Genomic DNA, 12351 nt, shown 5'->3' with positions numbered 1-12351 from the left:
TGTAATTTAGTAATGGCCCTTTAAGAGGCACTTTACCTTTAAGAGGCGGGGATATCCGTGCTGACTGTTTTGAATTTACAGAAATTCGGGCTCATTTCAGACGTGCTTGTTACAACATTTGAAGCTGTTTACATAAAAATACTTCAGCGAAAGTACACAAATACAAGAAATACAACACTTTTTAGTGTTCCTTTAAGAGGCAGAGAGATCTGTGGTCAAAATCGAGGTAAGATTGAACTTAATTCTGGTCATCAGTCATTCATATTATGCTCGCGGTGAATTCCATAAAGCGTAATAAAACTGATCTGGATGCAGAATCTTCCGCGTCGGAATCGACCCGCATGCATTTCTGTCTGCTACCCTGTGAGTTTTAAAATGCATGCCTCTGATGTTGGCAGAAACATAACTTTACTTCAGATATTTCTTTCAAAACAGAATATTCTGTGCCGTGAAAAAGCCTTCTCCTCTACTTGTGATAATGAAAATGAAAGCCAAGGAACATTCACGTATATTCACGTATAACACATTTATTATAAAATCATTCTAACTTTATTTTTAATCTGTATTTTAACCCTCTAAAAACAGCTATGTCCTTGCCACAAAACTAATAATCCATCTTCAAAACCTACAATTTCTTTCCATTCGGTCCGGTCGGACCTGAACGTCTTTATACCGTTGTAATCACGTGTAAATTCTAACAAAGACAATGTTTGCACTTTTTAAATCACATTTTATTTATTTTGCAAAAACAGTATTATAATGTTTTAAAGCAAAAATGTTAACAACAATTATTTACAAACAGTGAAAATAAAGTGTGTGTGTATATATATATATATACATACAGTTGAAGTCAGAATTATTAGCTCCCCTGTTTATTTTTTCCCCAATTTCTGTTTAATGGAGGGAAGATTGTTTCAGCACATTTCTAGGCATAATAGTTTTAAAAACCTATATCTAATTACTGATTTATTTTATCTTTGCCATGATGACATTAAATAATGTTTGACCTGATATTTTTTAAGACACTTCTATACAGCTTAAAGTGACATTTAAAGGCTTAACTAGGTTAATAAGGTGACTAGTCTTCTTCTGAGACTAAAAATCAAATTCTATCTCCTCCTAGAGCTTTCAAGCTATGACCACCAAACTCACACCAGACCTCCAAACTATTCTGACTCGGTGTGCCATATCTTTTCTGACTGATCCGACTTTCGGTTTTCCGAAAAACGTCCCGGGACCGTCGGAAAAATCCCATAGACTTAACATTAGACCAAACTTTATGAGCTCATAACTTTGCATCAGACTGTCACACAGACTTCTAACTGGGCTCATTTAACTCAGACTATCTAACTGCCAATAACTAATGAACTTTTAACTTTCTGGCCACGCCCTAGCAACCACTTTTGGACCCTAGAAACTGTCCCATAGACTTCAATTCAAAAGACTCTCATTGACTTAACATGGGATCAAACTTTGTGAGCTCATAACTCTGCGTCAGACTGTCCACCAGACTAATGGTTGAGCTCATTTAACTCAGACTACCAAACTGCCAACAACTGATGAGCTTTTAACTTTCTAGCCACACCCTAACTACCAGATACTGCACCCTAGCAACAACTGTCCCATAGACTTCCATTGCAAAAGACTGTCATTGGCTTAACATTATATATAACTTTGTGACCTCAAAACTATCTATCTATCTATACTTTTTCATACTGTTTTAATTTATCTATCTATCTATCTATCTATCTATCTATCTATCTATCTATCTATCTATCTATCTATCTATACTTTTTCATACTGTTTTAATCTATCTATCTATCTATCTATCTATCTATCTATCTATCTATCTATCTATCTATCAACTGTTTTTGTCTATCTATCTATCTATCTATCTATCTATCTATCTATCTATCTATCTATCTATCTATCTACTGTTTTTATTTATTTATTTATCTATCTATCTATCTATCTATCTATCTATCTATCTATCTATACTTTTTCAAACTGTTTTAATCTATCTATCTGTCTGTCTGTCTGTCTGTCTGTCTATATATCTATCTATCTATCCTTTTTCATACTGCTTTAATCTATCTATCTATCTATCTATCTATCTATCTATCTATCTATCTATCTATCTATCTATCTGTCTGTCTGTCTATCTATCAACTGTTTTTATCTATCTATCTGTCTGTCTGTCTGTCTGTCTATCTATCTATCTATCTATCTATCTATCTATCTATCTATCTATCTATCAACTGTTTTTATCTATCTATCTATCTATCTATCTATCTATCTATCTATCTATCTATCAACTGTTTTTATCTATCTATCTATCTATCTATCTATCTATCTATCTATCTATCTATCTATCTATCTATCTATCTATCTATCTATCTATCTATCTATCAACTGTTTTTGTCTATCTATCTATCTATCTATCTATCTATCTATCTATCTATCTATCTATCTATCTGCTGTTTTTATTTATTTATCTATCTATCTATCTATCTATCTATCTATCTATCTATCTATCTATCTATCTATCTATCTATCTATCTATCTATCTATCTATCTATACTTTTTCAAACTGTTTTAATCTATCTATCTATCTATCTGTCTGTCTGTCTGTCTGTCTGTCTATATATCTATCTATCTATCCTTTTTCATACTGCTTTAATCTATCTATCTATCTATCTATCTATCTATCTATCTATCTATCTATCTATCTATCTATCTATCTATCTATCTATCTATCTATCTGTCTGTCTGTCTGTCTATCTATCAACTGTTTTTATCTATCTGTCTGTCTGTCTGTCTGTCTGTCTGTCTGTCTATCTATCTATCTATCTATCTATCTATCTATCTATCTATCTATCTATCTATCTATCTATCAACTGTTTTTATCTATCTATCTATCTATCTATCTATCTATCTATCTATCTATCTATCTATCTATCTATCTATCTATCTATCTATCTATCTATCAACTGTTTTTATCTATCTATCTATCTATCTATCTATCTATCTGTCTGTCTGTCTGTCTGTCTGTCTGTCTGTCTGTCTATCAACTGTTTTTATCTATCTATCTATCTATCTATCTATCTATCTATCTATCTATCTATCTATCTATCTATCTATCTATCTATCTACCTGTCTGTCTGTCTGTCTGTCTGTCTGTGTGTCTGTCTGTCTGTCTGTCTATCTATTTATCTATCTATCATCTTTTCATACTTTTTAAAACTGTTTAAACTGAACAAACTATTTCCAACAGACTTTCTCAAGCCAGCCTAAAGTTTGTCTCGACGAACTTTAATAATCTAGTTATTATTATTCTTCTGAGACTAAAAATCTAATTATATCTCCTCTTAGAGCTTTCAAGCTATGACCACCAAACTCACACCAGACCTCCAAACTATTCTGACTCGGTGTGCTATATCTTTTCCGACTGATCCGACTTTCAGTTTTCCGAAAAACGTCCCGGGACCGTCGGAAAAATCCCATAGATTTAACATTGGACCAAACTTTGTGAGCTCATAACTCTGCTTCAGACTGTCACACAGACTTCTAACTGGGCTTATTTAACTCAGACTATCTAACTGCCAATAACTAATGAGCTTTTAACTCTCTGGCCACGCCCTAGCAACCACTTTTGGACCCTAGAAACTGTCCCATAGACTTCCATTCAAAAGACTCTCATTGATTTAACATGGGATCAAACTTTGTGAGCTCATAACTCTGCATCAGACTGTCCACCAGACTAATGGCTGAGCTCATTTAACTCAGACAACCAAGCTGCCAATAACTGATGAGCTTTTAACTTTCTAGCCACACCCTAACTACCAGATACTGCACCCTAGCAACAACTGTCCCATAGACTTCCATTGCAAAAGGCTTACATTGACTTTACATTAGATCTAATTTTGTGACCTTAAAACTATCTATCTATCCTTTTCAAACTGCTATCTATCTATCTATCTATCTATCTATCTATCTATCTATCTATCTATCTATCTATCTATCTATCTATCTATCTATCTATAAACTGCTTTAATCTATCTATCTATCTATTTATCTATCTATCTATCTATGAACTGCTTTAATCTATCTATCTATCTATCTATCTATCTATCTATCTATCTATCTATCTATCTATCTATCTATAATTTGTTTTAATCTATTTATCTATCTATCTATCTATCAACTGTTTTTTTCTATCTATCTATCTATCTATCTATCTATCTATCTATCTATCTATCTATCTATCTATCTATCTATCTATAATTTTTTAATCTATCTATCTATCTATCTATCTATCTATCTATCTATCTATCTATCTATCTATCTATCAACTGTTTTTTTTCTATCTATCTATCTATCTATCTATCTATCTATCTATCTATCTATCTATCTATCTATCTATCTATCTATCTATCTATCTATCTATAATTTTTTAATCTATCTATCTATCTATCTATCTATCTATCTATCTATCTATCTATCTATCTATCTATCTATAATTTTTTAATCTATCTATCTATCTATCTATCTATCAACTGTTTTTTTCTATCTATCTATCTATCTATCTATCTATCTATCTATCTATCTATCTATCTATCTATCTATCTATCTATAATTTTTTTAATCTATCTATCTATCTATCTATCTATCTATCTATCTATCTATCTATCTATCTATCTATCTATCTATCAACTGCTTTAATCTATCTATCTATCTATCTATCTATCTATCTATCTATCTATCTATCTATAAACTGCTTTAATCTATCTATCTATCTATCTATCTATAAACTGCTTCTATCTATCTATCTATCTATCTCGACGAACTTTGATAATCTAGTTTCAATCTGTTTTATATATTTTGCTCAATTTTTATATATAGGTATAGATTTTGTATGCTGGTCGTTTTGTAAAGCACTTTGGTCAACATCTGTTGTTTTTAAATGTGCTCTAGAAATAAAGCAAACAAACAAACAAACAAACCATGCTTAGCACTTAAAGGTGAATGTTGACCTCACTGTTTGTACCATCCCCATCAATAGTGCTTTCATTACCATCAGAAAGGAATCCACTGCCAGAATGATTGGTTCTGCATTCCAGAGTGGTAAGTCTCTGCTTCAGGTGCTGCTGAGTTGCTGTATATTGAGCCAATAGTCGAGCAAATCGAGTTTGTAATATTTCAATAGTATCTTCCATCCTCTCTACTCTTTTCTCAATATCTTCCACCCCTATTCCGTCTGCCTCCACCTCCTCGAGCAAACCCTCTTTTATAAGAATTTGTCTTCCCTTCTCTTCCAGAACTTTCTTAGCATCTGGATACTCCATTACAGCCTCCATCAGGTCACCTTTTGACAAACAAAAGAGATCAGAGTAGCCAATACTTCTGATGTTAGCAGTGCGACGATTGCCCATTTTGCTTCCTCTTATGTTTAGGATGCTAATTTCACCAAAACAGCTTCCAGCAGTTAAGTGTGCATACTGGGTCACCCCATCATCAGCCACAACAGCAAGGCAACCCTCTTTGATGATATACATCTCTTTTCCTATGTCTCCCTTTCTGCAGATGTAGTCTCCTGGACTAAAGACCTGTGGCCGCAGCTTAAGAACAAGTTCCACCAAAAGCCCCGCCTCACAGTCCTGGAAAATACGAACCTTCTTCAATGTTTCTAAGTGCACATTAATAGCAATTTCAGCCCGAAGTTTGTTTGGTAGATTTTTTAGGACATCCTGCTCATCAATTGTTTTCTTATTTGTCCACAAATAGTCAAACCATTTGATGACTCTAGCTTCCAGCTCTTTGCTAACCTTTCGGAACTTCATGTAATGTTTAATGGCATCAATCTGACCTTGAAATTCAGCACGAGTGGCATTCATGTTGGAGATCATTGCTCCAACATTACCAACAATGGTTGCAAAAATTAAAACCCCAACTAGAAAATCAAAAACAACAAAAAGATACTCCTCATCCTGGACTGGAGCTGGCATTTCCCCGATGGTTGTCAATGTGAGGGTTGACCAGTAAAGGCAGTACACGTATCCTCGTGTGAGTGTCCCAAACTTAGGGTCAGAGATGTTTGGGTAGACCCATTGATCGGATCCAAAACCCAGAGATTTGGAGATAGCAAAGTAGATGCAAGCATTCCAGTGAATAATTACTAGAATATAGAGCACCAAGTTGCAAATACGGAACAAGTTGGGGTAGCTGGTGCGGGTCTCTGTACGGTCAAAGAATTCGAACAGGCGTGAGAAGCGCATAAGTCTATTCAAACGAAGCTCTGGTACATGAATGCCAATGACGATGTAACCTAAATCTGTGGGTATTATTGATAGCAAGTCAAGCTTGAACTGTAGAGTATGAAAGTAGCTTTCTCTTAATTTGATTAGGTCCTTCACCAGAAGACCTTGTTCAAGGAAACCTGTAGTGAAGAAACATTGTCATTTTTAATTATTATTCATGCACAATACATTTTTTTGCACTGAATCGCCTATCAAACCTCACAACAGTTATGTCAAACATGTACATGTAGATAATTCTGACCTGTTCTTAGTCTTACACAAGTGTCCAGGATATATATGACATCAGATAGATAATCCAAAAAAAGCCACAGAATAAAATTCCTGGTTTGAAGCTCATTAAAGCAGGCTCTGTATTTGGTAAATAAGAAAAGACAAATATCTTGAGTCAGGACATCCCTTTAGTATTTGACAAAATTTGATTTACATCTGCGGTTATTTATGATCAGAATAAAATCTTTAATCCCACAAACTTGCTGAAAAAGATCTAGTTATACCAGACTGAGTTAATTAAGAAAACAATTGCTATGATTACCATAGGTTTATTAAGTGGGCTCATTTTCTTTATTTACTGTGGTCAGATCAAATAATTTACAGAAGTCTTAAAAACATTGGTGAAAAGAAGAGCTTGGTATGATATTAACTCATTATTTTGAGAATATTTCAACATAAGTCATTATTTCGACACAAGCATCCTGAGTTGTGTTCATTTCAATCGAATATTTTAAAATTAAGTCAGTTGAAGTCATTTTTATTTCTATAGAACTTTTACAATGTAGATTATGTCAAAGCAGATAAACATACAAGAAAAAAGATTAACATAGTAAAGAAAATATAATAAAAAGACAAAATAATGTTTCAGATGTGCAACAAACTCAGTTTATCAGACAGACAGCAGAGATGTGGCAGAGTACGTGTGTAGTTCTAGTGAAAATTTTTTTTTTTTTTCAAATAAATGCAAATTTCAATGTTGGAGTTTGGTTCAAAATTCAGTTCAATTTAACACAAAGGTCACTGTTAAAGGACCATCAGAGAGCAGCTCTGTTACATCTTCCATAGATGCGAGTGCACTATACTTAAGCGATGACAAGCCTTATGCAACAGAACTTTTTATTACGGGTATACAAGAGACATGCTAATATATCATGTCAGCACCCAAATGACGCGATACGCGCGAATTGGGTGTTTTGCACGTTAGTTGCAACAGTTTTCCCCAAATCGCTTAAGTTCGAAAATTCGAACTTCAGCGGACATTCGCACAGCATTAAGCAATCAGAAGCTTGCTCTTATAGGATCATGCTTATGAATTGGCGTCTGTTGTTGGTGTCCCAGGTGGAAATCCTCCTGCCTACACCGACAATAGCATTACTGAATGCTTCCCTTATCAAGTTAAAGTTTCTGGAAGAGTTTATGAGCTCACACAGCTGGATGCACCTCTGAAAGGATCTAGTGCACTCAGATACTGCTACAAACGAATCAACTAGGCATGTGTAGTGATAATTGGATATATCAAATATTAAAATCAATATTTAAGTATTGATATTAATAATATTTAAGCCTCACGTGGGGGCAACAAATAATGTAGAAATAACGAGAGTTGACAAATTAAAAAACTAAATTTTTTTATTTATTATTAAAATAAAATTATAATCCACACTGGAAATGTGGGTGCCTGTGTGTTTTGAGGGGGCCTAGAAAATGAGCATAACAAAAACTGCCTGCTGACGCACACAGTTAATGTTGATTAATAAAGATAAATAATAAAAGCAATGTGTCAGAGACCCTTAAAAAACATGTTTAACTCAACAATAAAACATCAAACGTAGCTAACAGCTTTTACATTGTCAATCAAATGAACTTAAACAATAAAAAAATGCAACAAATATTTGTTTGGGCAGAACTACAAAAAAAATGTAAAAAAAGTTGCTTAAGTTGCACACTAGTTTGGTCATGTATAAATATCATTATATTAACCATATTGTATAAATATTATTGTCACTATAAGCCTACATAATGCTGATGATCAAAAACACTGTCATGATATCTCATGCGCTTGTCTTCTGACCGAGTGCATCTTAAAATACATGAATGACACCCCTCATAGAAATTGAGAAGCAGACATTCTTTATAATTTGTAAAATAAAGACTTGCAGGTTCAGGAAACAGCAGGAGGAAGTTGCCGCGGCTGTGGTGCAGATTAAAAGTAAAAAAAAAGCATATGTATAAGGACAGATAGGTAACTAGATAGAATAGACAGGAATATATTGATCTGTGCCCCGCTGCAGAGTGCAGACGCAAAAGCCTGCTCTCCCGCGGGGCGGACCCGCGCGTGAGAAGCAGCCGTGACTCTCGGCTATTTTGACAAATACACACCTACGTTACACAGAGCCCAACATGGAAGATTGTGATTGGGTCAGCCCAATGTCAATAAAGAAAAGAACCAATGGGCTGAAGATTATATCACACAGGCGCTCTGTCCGGAAAAGAAACATCCTACTTTCAGAGCGTGACAGCTCGCAGCACCGTCAATCATTGAGGCAGAAAGACATGACAGTCTGCTGAGTGTTTTATGGGCCGATCAGATCATAAGATGATCAGCCTGGCCCAAAAAGTACGTCGAAACAGCGGGAAACTTGCGGGCGTCTGCCCTGGCCACAACAGGGAAAAAAAAAGAAAAAAACTTCGTTAATTGCGTTAATTTTTTTAACGCGTTAATTATTTCAAATTAATCGCATGCGTTAACGCATTAATTTTGACAGCGCTAATATATATATATATATATAGGATATATCGTCCATTTTTGTTTGGAACAATGAAGTTATACTATAAAAACCCTGACTCCATGTCTGGAGGAGGACCTGTTTTATGACTTCCTTCCTCAGAAGGGAGTCTACTTCATTTCCAAATTTTAGAGCCTGCTTTAACTTTACTACAATTGTAAAGCAAATTATTGCAGCAAGAGGGGTGTGAACCACACTGCATTATATAGCTCCTCTTTAAGGTTAGCAGGACCCAACTGCGAAACGTTTGGCAGCCGCTCCCATTCTGCCAGAAAATACGCTCCCCTAGATGGCTAACTTAGGGCACTGAAGTGAACTCACGACAGGAGGCCACTAAGTTAACTGCTTTCGGACCCTCCGTAGAGGGGGTGAGTCCACTAGCGTCACCACTTTTGGGATAAAACACTGGTTGACAACACCGGGGGTCTCCGCCCCCTGAGGCACCAACGGTGGGAGGGTTGGTGGATGGACCCCCTGTGGGGCACAAGGAGGAGGCTTTTGCTCCTCGCAGGGGCTGCCTGAAGAATTTCCTAATACTAGAACTTCTTCGGAGACTATAGTCGTTTCACGACAATGGTTCTTGGCCACAGTACATGCCGGACTTTGTCTCCTGAGGGCACTGCCTCACTAGCGTCACCACTTTTGGGATAAAACACTGGTGGACAACACCAGGGGTCTCCGCACCCTGAGGCACCAGCGGTGGGAGGGTTGGCGGATGGACCCCTGTGGGGAATGATAAGGCAGCCCTTGCTCCTCGCAGGGGGTGCCCGAAGAATTTCCTAATACTAGAACTTCTGAGACGATTCCCGTTTCACGACAATGGTTCTTGGCCATAGTACAAGACGGACTTTGTCTCCTGAGAGTACTGCTTCCCACCCCAACTGTTTTTGGGGGCTGAATGGATGCAACGCACTCTCTTGCCCCACACAATGCTGAGCGGATAAACTGGCTTGCGGCTGGTCCTGCCTAGCCGCCCCAGAAGAACGGTTTCTTAGGGAAGGAAGCTCCCGTAGGCGTCCTTCTGACGGTCTATTTCGTATGATTGTATAATTACAGAGTATATCAACAACTGGCCAGTTGACCTATTGCCACATACACTTTACCAATCAGAGCCAATGTTATTATTTTCACCGGCATTGATGGCAAAGCAGAGTCTTTGCAGATGATAACTTCCTTGATATGAAGCCTCTCTCTGCAACAGAGTAATCCAAGCAAGCCATAGCTGAATAAATGGCTAATCATACAAACAATGTGAGACCTGCTTCAGGTTAATACTTCCCTGTGCAGGTACTCATTGAAAATTACACCCCTTATATTTATAATAATAATAATAATAATAAGTATTATTATTATTATCATTATGTTCTATATTATAATGTATGTTATATAATAATAATTTTTATAGGGGATTAGTTCAAGCAACACAGGCTTAATGTCAGCCAGTTCATCATATTCGGGACATAATGGGGGGAACAACCATTTTGGCCCCAACGGCCTTCCATACTCTCAACTCCCTCGGAAGCAGAGGCGGAGCCGCAATCCCACAGTGCGAGAAGAAAGGCAGCTGTAGCAGGCGTCCGGCTCGCGCTGAAAGGATGCCGATCCGGAGGACAAAGAGGAGAAGAAAACCCTTGAGTTTTGTCTTCTTAACCTTCAGATCGAGCTGATTCCCAACGAAATCATGCCCCGCTCGGCCGCAGCGCGAGCGGCAATGAGCCGCAGTAAACACTTTCACAGCACTCGACCAGGGCTTTTTAAAATGAGCACAAACACCCCTCTCAAGGACTGATTGTACTTGCTCCTGGTCAAAGGCACTGCGCACACACATAAATCGTGCATGTCCTGATCTATGATTACACAAGGACACCGCAGGATTTAAATTATATTTCTCTAATAGCCTATTATTTTTAATAGTGATGCAAAAAGAGAGCGTGTGTGTGTGTGCGAGTGACTCATTGTTTCAATGTAGTGCATTTTCAGTGCTTGTAAGTAGGAGGAAAAAGACTCATGTGTCTGAGTGAAGTAAGAAAAAGCTGAAGTTGTATGCTTCCGTGGTGCTTTTATACCTCCCGGTCTGACGTCACACACGGTCCCGCCAATTAAATTGGATTGATTTCACCTGTGCTTCAGGAGGTTATAAGAGAGGGATTGTATCCCATTGTGTCTCCTAAAGAAACACAGCGTAGAGTTCCCTGCAGGGCAATTACCTTTCTCATTATCATGCTGTCTTAAATGTGCTTGAATGAGAGTTCCCCTTCGGATGGGGAACTTCAATACTATAAGTGGATTTAATCCACGTACTGGGGATTGTTCAGAAAGCCAATTGTCTAAAAGGGTATATAAACGGGCCAATGAAATGACAAATGAGTTGGCATCGTCAGCTTGCGCACCAGATGCTTGTTGCAATCAATTTAGCATAAAAGCACTCGAAAAGCAAGAGGACACTAACCTTTTCGCTTCAGAGACTTCTACAGCCTTCTGAGAAAGTCGATGAGGGTTCCTCCTGCTGATTTCAAGCGAACAAGAGCGGTCTTCCTGTCCAGAGTGTGTTCACGCGGCGGTAGACGGTTGAGCTGGGCTTCTCCCTTGCCTGGCGTTCTTTGCGTCCGGTCCTCCTGAGCAGTGCTTATAAAGTTGCAAATTTCACTAAAGGAGCAACACAGTCGAGCAGCATGTCCTTTTCAGGATGGCGCTCCGACCATGCGTTTCTGGATGCATTGCATGTCTTGTGTTCCAGCTGTTAATGCGGTGCTCGCAGGCAGTTCATGTCGTCATTGCGATGCCATGTCTGTTGCGCAGTTAAAATCATGGCTAGCCTTTGCAAAAGGGTGAACCACCCCAGCTGTCCCCTGCACTGCAGCGGGCACTCGGGCAGATCTGAAGGTTCCAGTGGGAGATTATCCGTCGCCTCTGGGCCCGCTGACCTCCCACTTCTCCAAGTGCTCCATCCAAGATTCGAGCGGAGGAAGCGATCTGTCTAACCAGATGGTAGCCCTTACGTTCGATGACACCGGGACCAGAAGTCCACTGCTGCATCGGAGGGAGGGCTTTCATTGCTCCGCGGCCGAACCGACTAGATGGGTGCCTCATCGAAGCCTCTCGTCCCCTTCCTCCTGGAGGTGCACCGCAGGCTCGCGCAGTCTTGGAGGGCACCTTTTTCTGCCCGTGCTGCGTGTCCCTCTGCCCTCACCACTCTTGACGGTGGAGCAGCCAGGGGGTAAGAAACGACTCCCCTGGGTGAGTGGGGTCCGCCTTGT

General features: G+C 38.2%; 1 protein-coding gene across 2 annotated transcripts in view; it reads right to left on the bottom strand.

Annotated features, from left to right (window-relative positions):
• Positions 1 to 4932: 4932 nt before the first annotated feature.
• Positions 4933 to 12351, bottom strand: part of cnga2a (cyclic nucleotide gated channel subunit alpha 2a) — a 150150-nt gene continuing 142731 nt past the window's right edge. For both annotated transcript variants that reach the window (XM_068213244.2, NM_001044746.1), the window contains 2 exon segments: positions 6559 to 6665; positions 4933 to 6436 (listed from right to left, as the gene is read on the bottom strand). In XM_068213244.2, the coding sequence (XP_068069345.1) occupies positions 5016 to 6436; positions 6559 to 6665 (1528 nt within the window). In that variant the 3' untranslated portion in view covers positions 4933 to 5015.

This window comes from Danio rerio, chromosome 14 (genome assembly GCF_049306965.1).
Source record: "Danio rerio strain Tuebingen ecotype United States chromosome 14, GRCz12tu, whole genome shotgun sequence".
Taxonomy (NCBI): Eukaryota; Metazoa; Chordata; class Actinopteri; order Cypriniformes; family Danionidae; genus Danio; species Danio rerio.
This window is presented reverse-complemented; position numbering and strand designations above follow the sequence as displayed.